Consider the following 18,995-nt stretch of genomic DNA (forward strand, 5'->3'; position numbering starts at 1 on the left):
TGGGCAACCTCAAACCTTGGATATGTTCACCACTTGCATTCGCAAAGCCTTGAGGAATTTCATCCAGCTTTGAAGTTAGCCATGCAGTGAGCAGAAGAGCAAAGCAGAGATCTCCAGGGGCTCCTTTCATCTTAAATTACACCACTATTCTAAGCTACGCAGGCCTTTAAGACTTCTGCATGCAGACAAGCAGCAATTCTGAAACACTGCCCCAGAAGAGTGAAGGTGCCACATACAATGTAACTAAATATAAATGTGGAAGGTCAGGGGAAGCTGTTCATACTCTTGCAAGAAAGAAAATGCACCCACAACCATGGCCAGGGTGCTCTTTAAAGAGAAAACCATGCTTTACAGACAAGAAGATGGCAGACTCACGGAGCCACTCACCTGCACGGCCTTCAGAATGGTTAACCCTTCAAATCTCTCATGTGGGGTGTGAGGGGACCGTCTCGCTCGATAGCCATCTCCTGTTCCTCTTGCTGCCTGGAACAAAATGATGTAGAGAACATACATTAGGCTGCCTTCTCTCTTCCACAGCAGCATTATGATACTGCCTGCTGAGGAGGAAGTGACACATACAGAGTTCCTACAAGACCCAGGCATCACCTTTGTCAGCCGGAGCAAGTCCTTACACTCAGTTTCTGTCAGGACTCTGTCAAACACAGCCCTCTGGGTTCCATTCATCTGTTGGGAATCCATGGTGACTGTGATACCCTCAAAAAGCAAAGAACCTGTAGGAGAAGTAAATACAGAGGTAAGCAAGCTTTGGATAACAAGCCCTGAGACACAAATCCCCATCCTGGATAAAGAAGTAAATGGACACTATACATTGCCTGGGAAGGCAGGACAGTTGCACAGAAGTGCCCTTTCCTTGCAGATGCATCCCTCACATGCTTCAAAGGAACCAGAGCACCAGCTCAGGAGCTGGACTACAGCAAATGCTTCCGGAGCCAGCAGAAACCCGGGGCTTTCTGGGAGAGCAGCAGGGAGCTGGGGACAGTTGAATGTATGGTGGACCACAAGAGCGAAACAGGTCCAGCCTCCTGGGGCTAGGCATCTTACCCCAGAAGCATCTCCAGTGCATCTTCCTACTATCTCCAGTTCCAAAGAGAAGCAATGGGTATTGGTCAATGACATGACCTTTTGATCTTTGGTCTTCTCCCCTCCCCTCATCTCCTCTCACCTCTGGATTGTAAGGAATGCCAGTGCACTCAAGCCCTCAGAACGATCTGCTCCCCCATGATACAGCAAGAGAACTACTTGGGGTCATTTCAAGCAAAGGTACCAGGACATAGCCCTGCAAGAGTATAGGGCCAGAAAGAATACAGAACTTCACTCTGCAGTCTACAGCATTCAGACACAAGCCACCTGGATTGCTGTTATTCAGGAAAAGGTTTGCCAAAGCTGAATTGTCTGCTTCCTGTTTCCATTCCCCCTGCCTTCTTTTGGTCCCCCTCCGAAAAGTGTTTGAAGTTGAGCTGGTGAAGTTGAACCATGTTTTGTGTAGACACTCCTGCCTGTCCATGCCAGCTGCGCTGAACAGGTATCTACATGGCCACAGGCTTGTCATACAACCAGGCAGCACTGACCTCAGCTTCTCCAGCCACAGTGCTCTTTAAGTTCCCATCCCAGAGAGGTACGCAGCGAGATTTTGCAAGAGTACACATGCATCACAGATGGAGAAAAGAAACAGTGAGAGGACTTGCTGAGCCATTCGAGTCAGTCTGCATATATGTTAGCATTCAAATGTCTGAGGATGGAAGAAAAGACAGAATTTAGCCCAGCTGACTGCAACCAAATATTTCTTCAAGCTTTTTTACTCACCTCTCTTTCCTCTCTCTTCCATATCCAGAGTTTCCTGCTTTTGCTTCTCCTGATCCTCTCTCGGGAGCAAGGGAAAAAACACAGACCAAGGCTGTCAGTACACAAAGCTATGTCTACCCTCTTCTGTGATCAGCATTTCACTTCTTATTCCTGTTTTACCCATTCCTTGGTATGACAGTATTATTACCCTTATTATTTCAACACTTCTATTTCAGTCCTTGTCAATTCATCCAACCTTACCTGTACTTTTGCTTTAGGTTTTCAGGAATCAGCTCATCTGGAGTCCAAAGATCCTGTAGGAACAAATGCAAATGGATCACCATAAAGCAAACTTATCCCATGGTAGATCAGGACAAACATCCCGTTCCTTGTCCCTCTTCTCCATGCAAGATAAGACCTATGGCTATGGCCTTAATCTGAGGATAGTAACATTGGGTTAATGTAAACGTAAACTACAGCAGTTTCCAGCTACCCTTCATTTCAGAAGCAGAAGAAAGGCCTTAAAAGATCCACCTCACAAGTACGTGGGCAGTCCTGTTCATCAGCATCTGATCCTCTCTGATTCAGGTGCTACTGAAGCAAGTTCTAGCAACTGTCTCGGTGAAATCACGGCACCAAATTTAAGATGATATGATTACTTACAGGGTCATTAAAAGTTCCTCCTAGATGTTCCATGGCATAGTAGATCAATTTCTTCTCCATCAGAGATCTCTGCACATAATGACGAATACTCTACGGAAGCAAAGAGACTGTTAAAAAACCACTTTACAACAGGCAAACCTACCACTGTCCAGGGCAGAAATCCTCCCCAACACACAGCCCTGTGTCATGAGAGCCAATTCTGCCCCAGAAGAACCCTGCCCGGTATACACTGTAAGAAAACTCAGCTTCCAGTTTCTTCAGTCCTGAGCTTGGAACACATCTGCTGTAAATCACATTTCCTTTTGTGTTTGCTGGATCTGTGACCCTGTTGTGTGGGACAGGGGAAGGGACCAGAAAGTACAGACCTGGGGTTGTAAACTACCTCTCTTGCTGTGACAGCTGTATCTTCTCCAAGTTCTGCGTGGTACTGTTTCATTTTCTCCAATACTGGCTCATCCGTGGGATAGAAGAGCAAGTAGGAAGCAGCACATTCAGCAGCCAGAGCCTGGTTCCCAACTTGAGCAGGGACAAAACAGAACAAACAGGTATGTCTCTGAAAGACTTGGTGTTAGCAGCAGAAGCACACTGGCCAGCAGCAGCTGATCCTGGTCAGAATCTGGCAGTAGGAGGCCTGCTACTGAGTGCACATCAATCCCTGCCCAGCTATGTCCAGCTCTACCAGTGGGCAGAAAATATAGTGAATGCACAGCACAAAGAATGGGCTCGCCTCCTATATTTAGTGGAAGTTCACTTAGAGGAGTCAGAAGGGGGTGTAACTGCCCAAGAGCTGAAGGACAAGTGACAGAATGACCAATGTCATGGTAAGCACCAGTTCAGCTAGAACAGGCAGGGCTGACGTAGAAAGAGCATCACTGTTGACTTGAGATACATTCACACGTTCTAGATAAGATGTAGAAGTCTGATCTGGGGCCACGTACTGAAAATGAAAGAGTAAAACATGCAGCTTGGACAGCTGCAGAGAGGACTCGAAATGAAGAGTACTATAGGAAAGATTTGTCCACACACAGTAGAAACAGCCACATTACCAATGCTGCACATGGATACCAAGGTAAAGCATGAGACCTTTCCCAAGCAAGCAAGCAAAGGGAGGTTCTGGGCAGAGCAGGGTTGATGGGGACAGAAGGAGAGCAGAGGCAGAACTCAGGTGAGTGTGCCATTTCTCCATGACATGCTGCCCTCCAAATTCAGAAGCAAGCGGAAAGTTAAGGGGTGCCACAGCATCACCCACTGGCTTGTAGTTCTACTCACCTTGATCATATGCAAACTGCAGTAAATCGAGATGAGATGGTATGAAATCTTCTGTGGCAGAAATCCACCCTGGCTTTGTGGCAATTTCCAGGACGCACTGCTGCCTGCACTTCAACACCTGAATATAATGGGCTGCAAGAAAGAGAGGCATGAAAGCCAGCAGCTCCAACAGCCAGACAGGAGCACTGGAAGATGAGGCATGTCCACTGAAGGAAGAATGGCTTTCTTACCCATCCCTCTGGGCCTCTAACACTACCTGCAATAGCTTCATACAGGCCAGGCTGCAAATCCTCCTCCTCCTCTTCTTCATCCTCCAGTGGCCCTTCACACAGAGCACGACACTCTTCAAGTGCTGACAGTGCCTCTCTGAGTGACTCCTCCAGTTTGTCCACAGCCTGCAGGTACTCATCTGCATTGTAATGCTGCATACCAGCCTCATATGCTTCCTGCAGAAGACAGATCCAGGCTCCTCATTAGTGCTGGTGACACCAAAGGACTCCCTGAGACTGAGTCACTCCCAGGATGGTGCTGACACCTAGGGGCCCGCCTGGATCACGAACAGCCCACCATGCAGTAATAGCCATTCCACTGGACTGGGGCCAGATGTACTTCTCCAAAGCCCTGCAGCTTACAAAAACTGTCACCACAAAATGTCTGCGTCATAACTGCAGTAGTGTGCCCTCACTGAAGCACACACATCTCGTCTCAAGCTATGGACCTCTTGTGGGAACAGATCAGGGCCGCACACTGGTCCCTACAGTGTGGTATGAGCTGCTGATGTCTGGTTCTGCATCGGACCCTCACCCAGTGTGGTGCGGCCTCCAGATCTCGGAAATTGTCTGACTTCACCCCAGACATACGCCGGTATTTCTCTATGTCCTCACGCATCTGGAGGTGTTGGGGATTGGCGACAAAGAACGTGTGAGCAGCAGACACTGCCTGGTCCAGTTTCTTCAGCTGTGGAGAAAAAAAAAGGCTGTGCACATCACTCCTGCTTCTCTTCGAGCCCACCCCTCTGCACAGCTGCTCCCACTGACCTCAGTGACAGGGGCACCAGGCTGTCACCCAGGTTTGCCCACATGGCGAGATGCCCTGCGTTATTCTCCCACAGTGAGCGAGGTTCTGGACATCTCCATCCCGCTCCCCAAGCCCGGGTGCGCCACCACTTATTCCCTCCCCGGGGCTGCCGGATCCCGGCCCCGAGGGCAGGCCCACCTGGAAGAAGGCCACCTGGAGGTAGTTGTAGGGCTCTCTCCGCTCGAAGTCCCTCTGGATGACAAGGCTGGCGCGGTGTGCGGAGGGCGCCGCGCCCAACCGGCTCCCTAGGCAGTGCTGCAGGCAGTCGGCTCGCTGCAACACCCGGTCGAAGAGGACGGCTTCCCAGGGCCCGGCGGCCGGCGGTCCGCCGAAGAAGGCGGCCTCTCGGAGGCAGTCAGCCCGGCAGGCGCGGCGGGCCGCCCGCAGCCCCGCGTAGCTGTGCAGGGCGCGCTGCAGCAGCTCGGCCGCCCGACCCCAGTCCCGGGCGAAGTACGCCCGCACGCCGTCGGCGTACAGCAGGTCGTAGGGCACCAGGCGGCCCGCGGCCGAGGACGTGGCGGCGGGGAGGAGGAAGAGGAGGCAGACGAGCGAGGCCATTGCCGAGCCGCCGAGCGGGAGGAGGAGCAGCGGGAGGCCGCGGGGGTCTGCGGGCGGGTGGAGGCCCTGGCGTCCCTGGCTGGACACACCCAGGGGGCCGGGCGGTGAGCGGGCTCCGGCGCCGCGGGAGGGGTAACGGGGCAGGGGACCGTGCTGGCCCCTCTCGGCCCGTGTCGTGCGTGTGGTAGCCGAGAGCCGGCCGTCGCAGTGCTGCGGCCGCCCACTCGTGTCAGGCCCCGAGAGCGGTGTTGCGGACCTGCCCGCTCTTCACGGGTGCGTGGACCAAACCCGGGCTGGGCCCGTGCAGCCAGTGGAGCCCTGACACGGCCTGCAGCCGTTCTGTGTCCGGGCATCCGCCAGGCCACGGGTAACCTCTAACCCTTCCTTCAGGGACCTCGGCCCTCTGACAGAAAGGCCATGGTATATTGATCAGAACCTCTGCAGTACGCACATCGACCTGTTACGGTTCAGAAGCTTCCATTGTGTAGCGGAGTGCTTGGCTGGTGAAAGATAACATACCTGCCACAGTGTCTCCGATGCAGCCATCCCATTCACTTGTGGCTGCAGCTACAACCAGCGTGAGGAAGAAGTCTTGTCTCCAACATGCTTCTCTTCCAAGAGTTTTGTGTCTAGGAGCTTGATTTAGCCCTCACTGTTCCCAGCTTTGGTGGTGTGGAAGCCTGAAGCCCTGCATATGGAGGCTCTGGCAGCTTTTTTGAGCTGGCTGCTGCCTGGCTGAGAAGTCTGGCTACAGTGTTTTGTGCAAAGTCATCAAGTTTGCACTGGAATCAACAGATTGCACCAGTGGAAACACTACCTTATGAGTCAGGGTCTTTCAGGAGAAGATTTAAGTTTTCAAAACAACGCTGCTTCAAAAATCACAGAGGCTGTTCCTGTTTAGCTGTAGGCAGCCTATGTCTCCATTGCAATGGAGAGGGAATCTTTTCACTCCCTCTCCAAACGATGACTCATCAGTATGGGTGCTGTACCCTCCCATGGGCTGCGGGGCACCTGCTGCCTCCCAGATACGCTAACAAGAGAGGAAGCGTGCCTCGCACATTTGGCGTTTCCCTTCCAGAAGCCAGTGAAACTTCATTAAACATCGGGCCATAGAATAATTTTTGTTTCCATAGAAACAAAATTATTACTAATATATTATTTTAAAAACAGACACACGGTTGACACTCCAAATATAGAACTTTAATACCATTCCGTGCTTGCCTCGTCTCTTAGGGCAGAGTGAAAGCAAGGGTGGAGTTCACAAATGGACAAGACTGCCAAGGGTGCCAAGTGGCCGTTGCAGTGGTGGGTGTTTGTAACCTGAGGGCAGGCACAGGCTGTCCATGTCCGTGGAGCTCCATTCTGCAGATCTGCCACACTTATCTTACCATGGGGTGCCATGTTTCCTGCCTGCTGGCGAGAAAGATGAAAATGTCAATTAGTAATCAAGGTCCTGGGATAAGGGGAAGGTTTGAAGTTTTATTTAAAAATCATGATGGCACTGAATGTTCTTCTGATGCTGTCTCTCATAATTTGGGATCCTGGAGGGCCTGTGCCTCACAGGCCTCAGAGGTTCTGTCTCGTGGTGCCTGCTCCTCATCCTGCAGATGCCAGGCCTCGCTGCCAGCCAGAGAGCACCACCGTGGCCGGTCAGTGCTCTCCTCCTCCCTGCTGCCAAGCGAGAGGCGGCGATCACGGCACACTGCAAGTGGGATACGGGAGTGCCGTGGGCTGCAGACTGGGGTGGGCTGTGGCGTCTCATCGATGAATGTGGTGATCTCATCTCGGAAGAAGCAGGCACTGGAGCTGGACCCCCGGGGCACCAGCCCGCCCTCCAAAAACTGCCGTAGGGATGTCAGCTCATCTTCTGGAGGCTGCCGGCGGTGCTGGTAGTCATGTAGCTGAGGAGGCAGGAATCCAGGGCCTCCAGGCTTGCGGAGGGTGGAAATGCGGATGTCATCAGATGAAGACCACTTGTGTAGGAAGGATGGAGCAGAGCGGTGGGCGGAGAAGATGTTAGTCTCATCATGTGACATCCTCCGTGAGATAGGGACCTGAGTGATGGAGAAGGAGGCAGGCGATGAAAGACTTGGAGAAAAGACAGGCCAGAAGGGGAGTATTTGAGGCCTGATGAGAGAAGAGTCTAAAGGACAAACATAGGAGACAGACAGAGAATGAAGTAGGTTATGGGTCTGCGCTGCTGGCTTTCAGCTCACCTGCAGATAATGCACCTTGTCCTGGGGCAACAACATATGGTGCATTGGTAGCAGTTTGATGTCCCGAGAGTCCCGCTTCACAGCTGCAGCACCGTTGGCATCAAATCTTACTTTGCAGATCCTGCCATCCCCATAATCATCACACACACCATCTGTTGGCAAAGAGGAGTATGGCAGTCTGAAGATGCATATCAGTACACACGGATGTCATCCTAACACCTGAATGTGCCACCCGACTTGCAGCTATCAGGACTGATGTCTGAACAAGGACCTCTACTTTCTGCTTCCGGCAGAAAGGACACAGAGACCACCTCATTTCATCTGTCTCACTTTGGAATCTTTCCCTGCCATGACTTGGATCTCTGGGCCAGCTGGTTGGCCTGAGGGTTGCTGTGTCTTTCACTATAGTTTGACAGCTACACGTCACTCACATCTACTGCACATATTTTTGGGGATGCTAGTGGGTGCTAAGGCAGCAAGTAAATGTCAGAGCCTTCTCCAGAAAACATTTTCTCACAGTTGTTGCCTTTAGGCTCTAACACAAATCCCATATAGCCACCCGTATCTCTCCCAGTGCCATTATGTCCTTTTCCCAAGGAAGGCAACTCTCTCCTCTGTAGTCTTTTGGGAATGGGGTTTCTGAAAAGGTGACTGAGGGGTGGTGAGGGGCTTACCATCATCTCCATCTTCCTCAGACATGATAGCCACACACTGCTCCCAGATGGTACGGAGATCTGCTCGGTAGCGCTCGCAGGACCAGATAAAAGAGGGGAGCAGCAGAGTCTGCACCATGGAGCACCAGAGCACAGCCAGGACCATCCAAGTGGGCGCCGTGTCATAGCGCAGGCTAAAAAAGCTCACAACCTTTTAGAGAGAAGAGAGAAACAAAACTGTGAAAGAAGACAGGCATGCAGATAAAAGGAGAAGGAAAACAGGAGTCACCTCTGTAGAAGAATATAATCTGTCATTAAAGGGCTTGTCAAGTTAGTACGCACACACCTTTGAAGAAAACGTTCCTGGGATGTTTCTGCAGGTTTGCTGGAGCATACTCTGAGCTGTGATCTCTAATATGAGACTTGGTGTTAGCATCCCTTCTTCCCTATGCTCATTAAGAGCTTGTGCTAAATAGGCACAAACAAAGGACACAGCCACAGGAAAAAAAAAAAAAAGAAAAAAGAAAAAAGAAAAAAAGAAAAAAACCTGTGACTAAGCCTCTGTTCTCTTAATGGTTCCTTTTGAGAACTTCCTCCGCTCTCCAGTTTTGCAGGGAATAAACCAGCCAGTGAAAACCTGAATGCTGACTACAAACATAGCAGAAGGAAAAAGAAACCTCTCTGCACCAGCTTTGAAAGCCAGTGCATTGAATTTCCAGAAACAAATTGGAATAAAAGCAATCTCATCCTTTTTACCAAGGTAAATTCCCCAGTACATTTGCAGAATAATTTCCTCTCCGGTCTCCTATAGGCCGCTTAAAACTCTCACAGTGGTTTTAGCTGTGGTGTGGTATATATTCCCCAGGCTCAAACTTGTCTTAAATAAATGTTCCTGTGGAAGGGTGAGAGAACTACTGCAACCTTTTTCAAACTGTCCCTCCAAATAGCCCAGATTCAGATGTGGCAAAGCTTTGGCTGGTGGATGGAAGATGGAGTTTCTTCTTTCAAACCTGAGAGAAATGGAAATCTGGTTTAGCTACATATTGTGAAGGGAAAGGAAGAACCTGCTGCTTACCAAGATGGGCACCCCCGTGAGCGTGTCGTACAGGAAGACAATTGCGCTGATGAGGTTGGTCATCTGCAAGGAGGTCTTGGCTGACTCGGAACCATCCAGCGAGGACCTCCTTTTGCCTCGCACATCCTCCACCACGATGGCTGGCACATTGAAAGTGTTGTGTGCTGATGAGCAGGATGATGCTTCCTCTGGCCTCTGATGGCAGCACTGCCGTCGCCTTCTGTGTGCCCACAGGGTCTGGTAGAAGGTGATCCCCACACACACCAAGCCCATGACAATTCCTCCAAGGAGCAGGAGGCTAAAGCAGACACCAAAGCCCAGACCTATTTTGCTGACGATGAACTGGCAGCCACGAGCGTAGTACCGCTCGCCATTGTTGTGCCAGCCAATGGAGGGCAGGGTGGAGAGGATGAATGATACCATCCAGATCCCCATGACTGCATGCAGAGCCTGCTTCTTGGCATTGCTCAGCCGGTAGTTGACTGGCCACCTCACCATCCACATTCGGTGGTAGGAAAGGGAGGCCACTGTGAAGCAGGTGGCCAGTGCCAGGGTGTAGTATGTAGACACAAAGACCTTACAGATGCTCTCATTCCAGTCATAGTTAGAGGACTCACGCCGCAGCTGCACCACAGCGTACGTAGTGAGGGGTACTGCTGCCATGAGGATGTGAGTCCCAGCAAGGAAGCACAGCAGCAGCTCCAGGGGCTTGTGTTTCTGTTGCTTGGCTGTGATGCTGAGGATAATCCAAGAGTTGGCCAGCAGGGCTAACATCCCACATGCCAGCCACCACAGTGAATTGTTGTGCAAGGTGGACTCTGATTCAGAGTCCCCCATGCTGTCCTCCTGCTAGGCTGCACCTCGTTCCTGCCTCTGGGTTACTGTAAGAGAATGAATGAGACTTCGCACTGGGGGAACCACGTCCCTCCTCATCTGCTGCTGTGCTGATGCAAGGCGTATGCACACTGCAGGAACTCCTCAAGGCATTATCATCAGGCACGAGGCAGAACAGCCTGCATCCCTGTCTCACTCTCGGTCCTCCCTTTTCCTTTTGTTCGTTTATATTACTTCCACTTGATCTCTTTCTCCTGTTTTTTTCTGTTGTTCTCTTTCCTTTTCTTTCTTCCACCTTCTTTCTTTCTCATGAAAGCTCGACAATGCTTCTTCCCTCAGTCTCTCATGCTCACTTTTTTTTTTCCTCCCCATCTATTTCATTCCTTTCCTCCACTCTTCCCCCCCCAAAAAGGCTCTTCTTTGTGTGCTTCCCAGACACCTTCTGTCTGAGGGACCACCTTCTCCAGGGACTGGTGAAGGCCTCAAACAAAACAAGGTCTGCTGGGACTCCAAAGAGTTTGACAGCAGCAGGCACCTGTTGCCCAGTGTTCCGCTGAGCAAAGGGGCTAGCAGAGAGCGTCAGAGAAGACGGGAAGCAGGACAAAGGTCCCACAGAAATGGTGGGAATGGTGCATGCACAATGGTGTAAAACCCTTCAGCAAATGGTACGCTTGTGGCCAGATGCCTGCTAAGTCAGTCAGAGAGCCATCAACAGGGGATGAAGGGTGAGGAGAAGGATTCAGAGAGCTCCCGAAGGAAGACCCTGTGGCACTCTCACTGCATTGTCTGTTTTGCTGCCCTCCAGGGCTCAGTGTGCTTTTTCAAGCTTCCCCATGAAGCGAAGGGCAGAGCTGACGAACAATGAGGAGACGGCAGGGAGGGGGCAATCCTTTACAAAGGTTCCCTTGGAGATTCAGGGTATGAGGTTCCCTGTAGAAGAGAGAAAAGAGAAAAAGTAATTTAAGATCATACTATCTCCTCAAATCTTCCTTTCTCTCCTTGCTCACACAAACACACTGTCACGATTTAAGCTTTGCAGAGCTCTCCCTCTTGTCTTCCAGAGAACAGAGGACCCAGATTTGTGCCAGTCCCTCAGCTGAGACTGGCTGCCAGACACTGTGCTCCCTGCTATTCCAGTCTTAGACTCCCCACCCAAAACATTAATAATGCCATCCTTATAACCGACGGCCCCATCTGTGCTGCTCCCTGTCATTCCAGTTTTGCTCTTCTCACACATCTCTCACTCCTGATGTACAGCTCCCAAATCCATGCCAGTCTTTGGATCCCCACTCTTCTCTGGCAGCAGCTGTCCCATCCCACCGAGAGTTGCGATCTGTGGCTCCAGCAACTTGCTGCAGTCCCGTGGCCCTACAGCACAAGTTTCCTGGCCATCACACTTCAAGTTTCTGTAGAACCAGCCTCACTCTCCGGAGCCCAGTTGTAGGTGGCCCTGTGACTGCTCACCTCTGCCCGTGACTCCAGTGCTGCCAGCTCAGTCTCTCTCCTGCCTTCACCTATGGGGTATGCCCATGCAGTATGCTCAAGGAACAAAGGCCTGCTCTGCACCTTGTCCTAGACAGTTCAAACCCAGTCTGCCTGTGGGTGGATCAGCGCCTCGAGCCCGAACAGTGGCTCAATTCCCACCCTTCCCATCCTTCTGGGTCAGTGCATTTCTTCAGCCTCTGGACCAACTGAGGCTATTATTCCTTTTCTCCCTGCTCAGAGCAGGTTGTGGCTGGCTCTGAGATGCTCCCACTCCATCCCATCCCATCTTTTTCCCCAAAAAACTACCGGAGCGGCAGTGAGGCCTGTGCCCTTCGCATGCAGTTTGGAAGCTGGCCAGCCCTGATAATCCCTGGGGAAGGAATCTTCCTGCAGTCTCTCCATCTGCTGCCCTTCCCACAAAGCTTGCTCCAGTGGCCCACGCTGTTCCTGGAAGAGGAAGGAGCCCTCCAGCGCCTGCTGGCTCGGGGGCCCAACACCGCGCTGAGCCGCGGTCCTCCAGCATCCGGAGAGCCTCTTGATCCGCTGCCGAATGGCTGACTTTGTAAGCCCACCCTGCCCTGGCCAGAGCCTCTAGCTCCCCACCGCCCTTCACCCAAGTCGCTGGGTAGGGGGACCCGGACTGGGGGCAGAGGGAAACTCGTGGGGCTGTGATTCGGAGAGGGCGAGGCAGGGGGTCTGCGGGATAGGGGAGGGAAAGGGGGGGTGGAATAATTGATGGGAAGCGCGGCGAAAATCGGAGCGACGGGTGCCAAGGTGGCCCCGCCACCTTCTCCTTCGCCCCCCGCCCGGCAGCCCGACTCCTGCAGCGGCCGGAGGGGCGGAAGGCCAGGTGGGGCGGCCCCGAGCCGGGCCGGGCCGGGCCATGGCAGGCGCGGGGCCGCGGGGCGCTGCCGTGCCCGGCGCCGCCGCCCCGCGCGGGGGCCGAGGGCGGCGGCGACGCGGAGGCGACGGCGGGCCGCCGGGACTCATCTTACCTCTCGCCGGAGCAAGCGCTGCCATGGCGACGGGCGCCCCGCGCGGCTGTGCGCGCCGCTGCCCGCCTGTGCCGCCCCCGGCCCCGGCCGCCGCTGCGGACGCCGCAGGCAGGCGGCACGGCCCCGCGCTCCGGCCATCCGCCAGGCGGGGCGACGGCGAGGGGCGAGGGGCGGGGAGCCGGCAGCGGGAGCTCCGCCGGGCCGAGCAGGGGGCGGGCCGGGATGGTCGGCGCGGCAGCCGCCGCCCCAGCCCCGGCCCCTCCCGGCGGCCGCGGAGTTCGGTGCGCGGGGCGCCGGCCGGCCCCGGGGCCGCGCTCCCTCTTGCATACGGGGTGCGCCGGCGCCGCGCTGCCCCGCGTAGCCGCCCCGAGGAGCGAGAACCGGGCAGCGGGGCTAGAGGCGGCATGCTACCATCCCTAGAGGAAGAGGGCGCCGGGAGGAACGGCGGGCACCCCCTGGCTGGGCTGAGCCGTGGCTGCGGGGATGACACTCACGCCGACGGACTGCAGAGCGGTCCCGCGAGCGAGGAGCCGGGTGCGGCGCTTGGAGGAGCGGTTCGGTAGTGTCCAAAGGGCACGGCGGTCTCCTGCTGCTTCCTCTCGGGAAGGCGGTTGGGCCGGGATGTCCTCGCTGCTCCACGGGCACCTCTGCTTCCCCATTCAGTGCCTTGCTGCGGAAGGGGCTGCACCAGCACCTCCGTCTTGCTCCTTTCAGGAATGGAGGTATCCCACAATCTCGTACCTCCATCAGCGCTGAGTGGGCTGGAGCCCGCGTTTTCGGATGCTTCAAAGGCAGCTGCGTTAGAACCTTCTTTTGGATCAGGAACGTGTGGGCAATTTAGATGAACTGGCAAAGTGGACATGCAGAGGGATTGTTGAGATTGTTGAGGAAGATGTGTGGTCACAGTGCTGGTCTTTGGCATGCAGGAAGGCGCAGTTATGGCCTCCTCCATCATTTCTTCTGCACTGCTATCATTTGAGGGAGGTTTATGCCTCAAAGTGAGGTCTGTATCCATAAATGCAAACACATATGCAGCTCCAATTGTCATTTCTATGAATTATTTAATGTACTAACTTCCACATTACCATCCGCTTCTGATTCAGAAGTTAAGTCTCCCTGGCACATTGTTGCCTATCTGTGTGGGTGAGCAGATTCTCCCATATTACAGGGAAACAGCAGCTCCATCTTCCGGCGCGCTCTGCCCTGCCTTCATGCCTTGCTCCCCTCTGGTGACAGCATCCCACAGCCTAGCAGGGCCATCGTAGGTCTAGGTGGGGATGTCCCAGACTATGAGGCCTGGGAAGGCCTGGAGTCCCCTGCCATGGGGCATCTGACAGCATCCAGTGGCACTATGGCAGCAAAGCCTCCCTTGATCCTCAAGGTGAGCTGACAAGGCACCGAGCAGCAAAGAAGTAGGAGACCAAGTAGATCTCAAAGCTCTGACAAATCATACATTCTTTATGGAAATATACAAGTTGTGATGAAAATAGGTTTTACCAGGAGCTCTGACCACCTCCGAAACAGAGGTACAGATACCAGAAATGAACCCCTCCAGACCCATCTCCTTCTAGGATACTCACAAGCAAGCACATAGACTGCAGCACTTTTACTCCCTACAGAGCTGGGCAGGACTCCAAACAGTGACCTGCTGTCCAAAGACTCAGCAACCTGCCCCCTTGGTGGTCTCACATGTTTCTCACAGACCACAGGTTCAGCTAACCCTGTGCTCACAGCCTTGGCATGAGCTCTGCCCAAGGTTTGCAGAGCAACGCTGCTGGCATGCAGGCAGCTTTCCTGGCATCCCTTCTGGCTCTGCTAGCAGGGTGTGGTTAATGGCTAATGGCAACCCAGCCAAGTAGATCCATGAGCATATTGGTCCTGAAAAGACAGCAACCGCAGTGTCAATTTGTCATACCCAAAGCTTAGGTTCTATTTCCAGCACTGTATGAAAAGATTTAGTGAGATTTCTCTGATAATTCATCTGCAAAATGGGCAAGTGCTTATTAGCTCATCCCAGGAGACAGGAGACCTTGTCTAACACTGGTCATGAGCTGCACAGAAATATTAAAGGGCTTGCGGATGTGAAAACCAGGATTCAGACTTGTGGATGCTTGTTCACAGATGGATGCTTTTCCTCAGGCAGCCGGGTGCATTCTGAAAGATGCTTCCCTCTGTAACAGATGTAAATATTTGTATGTGATATTGTCCTTGAGAAAAGGAAATTCTGGGGCAGGCTGCTGAGCTACGTGGTTGTTCTGAAGCTGTTTGCTGTTCTGCAGAGGTGTCTCCATCCTCCTGCTCCCCCCCGCTCCCTCTTGTTCTTGTCCTCTCTTTTTTTACTGACCCTATTTTCATCCCTCCTGGCCTCAGTGATACTCCAGGGCAGAGACTTCATCTCCGTAAGGGATGTAAAGATGTCATTTTAGAATGTAATTGTGCTACTTTTTTAGAATTACTGAGCACCCCACAGGGAAGATAACTAGGAGCTCTGGAGCCATTAATCTGGGAGCGTGCAATGTCAGGAGGGAGCTGAAATGATTTCTTTGCTTTGGATTTGCAGCACAGAATTACAACATTTTACTACCTGTTTTCCCAGCTCGACCAAACATGTCTGACCTCTGGAGCCTGAACCAGGCAAGAAGACACCTCATCCCTTCTGATGCCCTGCCAGCTGCCGGCCTCTGCCACCAGCCCTTAGTCTGCTGTTCTCTGATTTTTCAGACCTAGAAGACTTTCACACCTCTCAGGCTCAGCCAAGCTGGCTACAAAGCAAAGAGGCTCAAGAGCACAGCTTCCTCCCTTCTAGAGCTTGGGAACATGGATAGAAACACACAGGGTCGTTTGGCTCTGAATGCCGAATTGATGCGAGTCTGCTTTGCTGCAGAGCCTGCGGGGAGCATGAGTCACAGGGACTGCCTCGGCAGATCGGGCCTGACAGCCTCCTCCCAGCAGCAGCCTCACACTGCGGTCAAGGGCAGAAACAAGCTGGGAAGCGGGGTGGGGGGGCTTGGGGAGGTTGGGGCCTGTGCTGGGGATGCTCCAGCTGAGCTGGGTATGTGGGCTGTCCTCAGGCGAGTCAAAGCCTCTTTGTCAACACAGATCTGTGGATCCTGATAGGTACCCGAGGTAGGAGCTGTGTCTGAAGGACTGGAACTTTATCGCTTCTGCAGTTCAGAAACATGGGAAGCAGCAGTGACAGAAACACCACGACATGGGGGAAAGCCAACACTTCTTCATTTTTTCTAACCTCTTGCTTTCTGTGAGGTTCCTACACTACTGCAAAGGGGACCGTTGTCGTTTTGTAAGTGTTGCCATATGACTTTCCGAGTCCTGCCATCATCTCAGGGCTGCTGTACTGAGCTGTCACCACTTGTCCTTGTGTTTGTCACTTTGAAGGGCTGTGAATCTCTATAGCTAGCACTACTCCACTGCATAGTGTAGATATTCCCTTGTCACACCTACCTTCTGAGGAGGCTGAGTGCACAGGAAAGGGTACCACGCAGGAAGGGTGGGATAGGGCCTCTTGGCTTCTCATCTCTGAAACCATCTAGCTTCCATGCCATGTAAGAGCATAATGTATATCTGCATTGACTAAATTGTTCTGTGCAACTTCACTAAAAAGCTACTTCAAATACATTGCAGATAGATAAAACTAAGGCTAGAGGCAATGTAGTCCTACTGATGATTGAGGTGGGTGCCCCAGTGACAGAAGATACAGAGAAGTCACAGTTACAGCCTTCTTTGTCTCTGTACTGCTGGAGTCTGTCTTGAGGAGCCCTGTACTCCTGAAGCCTCAGAGGAAGTCAGGATCAAGGAGGAGTTTGCCTTGGTTGATGAGGACTGGGTTAGGGACCAGTTAAGCAATCTGAACATCCATAAAACCATTGGTCCTGATGGGATGTACCCATGGGGGCTGAGGGAGCTGGAAGAAGTCATTGCTAGGCCACCCTCCATTATCTTTTGTAAGTTGTGAGGAACAGGAGAGATGATGTTAAAGCAGTGGATGTGGTCTGTCTTGATTTTAGTAAAGCATTTGACACCATCTCCCACAGCATCCTTGCAACTAAACTGAGAAACTGTGGTGTGGATGATGGGGTAGTGAGGTGGACTGTGAACTGGCTGAATGAAAGAAGCCAGAGAGTTGTGGTCCATGGGACAGAGTCTAGTTGGAGGCCTGTATCTAGTAGAGTCCTTCAGGGGTTGGTAGTGGGACCAGTACTATTCAATGTATTCATCAACAACTTGGATGAGGAAATAGAATGCACTGTCAGCAAGTTTGCTGATGACACAAAACTGGGAGGAGTGGCTGACACACCACAAAGCTGTGCTGCCATACAGTGAGACCTGAGCAGGCTGGAGAGCTGGGAGGGGAGAAATTTAATGGAATATAACAAGGGCAAGTGTAGAGTCTTGCATCTGGGCAGGAACAATCCCAGGTACCAGTATAGGTAGGGAACTAACCTATTGGAGAGCAGCATAGGGGAAAGAGACCTGCAGGTCCTGGTAGACAGCAGGAAGACCATGAGCCATCACTGTGCCCTTGTGGCCAAGAAGTCCAGAGGCATCCTGAGGTGTACTACAAGGGGTGTGGTTAGTAGGTCGAAAGAGCCTCTTTTCCCCTTCTGCTCTGCCCTGGTGAGACTGCATCTGGAATATTGTGTCCAGTTCTGGGCCCCTCAGTTCAAGAAGGATCAAGGAACTGCTTGAGAGAGTCTGGTGCAGAGCGACAAAGATGATTAAGGGAATGGAGCATCTCTCTTATCAGGAAAGGCTGAGGGAGCTGGGTCTCTTTAGCCTGGAGAAGACTGAGAGGTGACCTCATTAATATTTGTAAATATGTAAAGGATGAGTGTCAGGAGGATGGAGCCAGGCTCTTCTCAGTGACATCTGATGATAGGACAAGGAGCAATGGGTGCAAGCTGGAACATAGGAGGTTCCATGAAAATATGAGAAAAAACTTCTTTGCAGTAGGGATAACAGAACACTGGAACAGGCTGCCCAGAGAGGTTGTGTGGCCTCCATCCCCGGAGACATTAAAAACCTGCCTGGATGTGTTCCTGTGTGACCTAAAGTAGGTGTTCCTGCTCCAGCAGTGAGATTGGACTAGATGATATTTCAAGGTCCCAAACATTCTGTGATTCTGTGAGTCTGTAATTCTGTGATACATTCTAATCTGCTCTGAACTTCCACCTTCACTCTACCTTGAAGACCACTGTGAAGCTTTCGACCTTCTGACAGAAAGCAAAGCTCCTTCAAGACTTGGTTTGTGGGTGACTTTTCTCTTAGGGCAGTATGTGCATCTAGAGCAAAGAAGGCTGTCATGGGAAAAGGTACAGACTGGAGAGCTGACAAAAGAAGATATATCTGAGATCTGAGCTGAGAGTGCCCTGTCCTTCCAGGTGAATTCCAGGTAGGGTTGGGCAGGGCTGTGACTGCTGAGATCATGAGCCCTGTGCTTTAACTTTTAGTTAGCCCTTTAAGGATCTTGGCTTTGATGGACTTTGTAGGTCCCTACTAACTGAACTATTTTCTTCTACTGTTCATGTAGTTTTGTATTCACAAGCACAAATGATAGGAAGGAAAATGAAGGCAGCATTCACCTTCATTGCTTTGTGTTGTGTGAAGATGCTGGTGGAGGAGCTGTCTGGGAGGAGCAGTGGCTGCTACAGCTGTGTCACAGCCCAGGGGCAACCAGTGGTTGTGGTGGACTTCAAACAGCAAAGGGGATGGATGGGCTTCCTACCGGCTCACAGGTGCTGTCTTGGCCGTTGCCACCACCTGTTTCTTTCAGTGCCGATTACTGTGCCATGCTAACAGGGCTGTGACAGAGAAACCCTCTTCTCTAGCACCAGGTGTCCTGCAGCATGTCTCTGCCACAAAAGCCGTTTCCACAGCATTGCGTCTGTTTTTGCCTCTCTGTAGCAAGCCCGGACCAATTAGCAACCCTGGATTATGGTCAGTGACAGCTGTAGGACCTTAAGGCCTCTATGATCCATCTCTAGCAGTAAGGAGAATAACTTACATAAACACTTACATAAACACAAGATTTCTGAGCATTTTTGTTCTCTTAGGAAATTTCTCCTCTTTCGCAAGCCTACCTCCTACATCAACATTCACATCTTCTTAAAGACCTATTTTCCAGAACTTATGGGTATCCTGAACTGCTTTACTGATAAAATTAGTCCTGAATTATCCCATTGCTTGTGACGTTTTCTTTGTGCATTGGTTTGTTGCAGGTGAGATGAAGACTACATGCTGTGGTGTGGGGGCTTGAGGGTTCTGTGGGGCTACTGTAGGAAGGGTTTCAAGGGGAGTAGAAGGATGGTGAATTAAGAAAAATTAAGGGACGCAGAGCAAAGATTCTACA

General features: G+C 52.2%; 2 protein-coding genes across 6 annotated transcripts; both read right to left on the minus strand.

Moving 5' to 3' along the window:
* Positions 1-387: 387 nt before the first annotated feature.
* On the minus strand, positions 388-5,407 carry LOC140247456 (prolyl 3-hydroxylase 3-like). Of its 4 annotated transcripts, XR_011902662.1 has the most exons (11): positions 4,951-5,407; positions 4,540-4,692; positions 3,992-4,181; positions 3,736-3,867; positions 2,849-2,982; positions 2,467-2,556; positions 2,065-2,117; positions 1,825-1,873; positions 1,590-1,613; positions 607-731; positions 388-483 (listed from the first exon to the last, which is right to left on the minus strand). XR_011902662.1 is itself a non-coding variant. In XM_072327166.1 (9 exons), the coding sequence occupies exons 1-9, from the start codon at positions 5,368-5,370 to the stop codon at positions 1,736-1,738; spliced, it is 1,236 nt and encodes a 411-aa protein (XP_072183267.1). In that variant the 5' UTR covers positions 5,371-5,407; the 3' UTR covers positions 1,623-1,735. The 4 variants fall into 4 exon arrangements, 2 of the variants coding, with proteins under 2 accessions (XP_072183267.1, XP_072183266.1); XR_011902663.1 differs by lacking the exon at positions 1,590-1,613 and having other exon boundaries at positions 1,825-1,881; XM_072327166.1 differs by lacking the exons at positions 388-483; positions 607-731; positions 1,590-1,613 and adding an exon at positions 1,623-1,750.
* Positions 5,408-6,548: 1,141 nt separating this feature from the next.
* Positions 6,549-14,011, minus strand: GPR162 (G protein-coupled receptor 162). Of its 2 annotated transcripts, none has more exons than XM_072327163.1 (5): positions 13,123-14,011; positions 9,315-11,078; positions 8,261-8,450; positions 7,587-7,738; positions 6,549-7,424 (listed from the first exon to the last, which is right to left on the minus strand). In XM_072327163.1, exons 2-5 carry the CDS (start codon positions 10,149-10,151, stop codon positions 6,897-6,899), a joined length of 1,707 nt encoding a protein of 568 aa, XP_072183264.1. In that variant the 5' UTR covers positions 10,152-11,078; positions 13,123-14,011; the 3' UTR covers positions 6,549-6,896. The 2 variants fall into 2 exon arrangements, with proteins under 2 accessions (XP_072183264.1, XP_072183263.1); XM_072327162.1 differs by lacking the exon at positions 13,123-14,011 and adding an exon at positions 12,629-12,765.
* Positions 14,012-18,995: the final 4,984 nt, after the last annotated feature.

Source organism: Excalfactoria chinensis, chromosome 1, assembly GCF_039878825.1.
Source record: "Excalfactoria chinensis isolate bCotChi1 chromosome 1, bCotChi1.hap2, whole genome shotgun sequence".
Lineage (NCBI taxonomy): Eukaryota > Metazoa > Chordata > Aves > Galliformes > Phasianidae > Excalfactoria > Excalfactoria chinensis.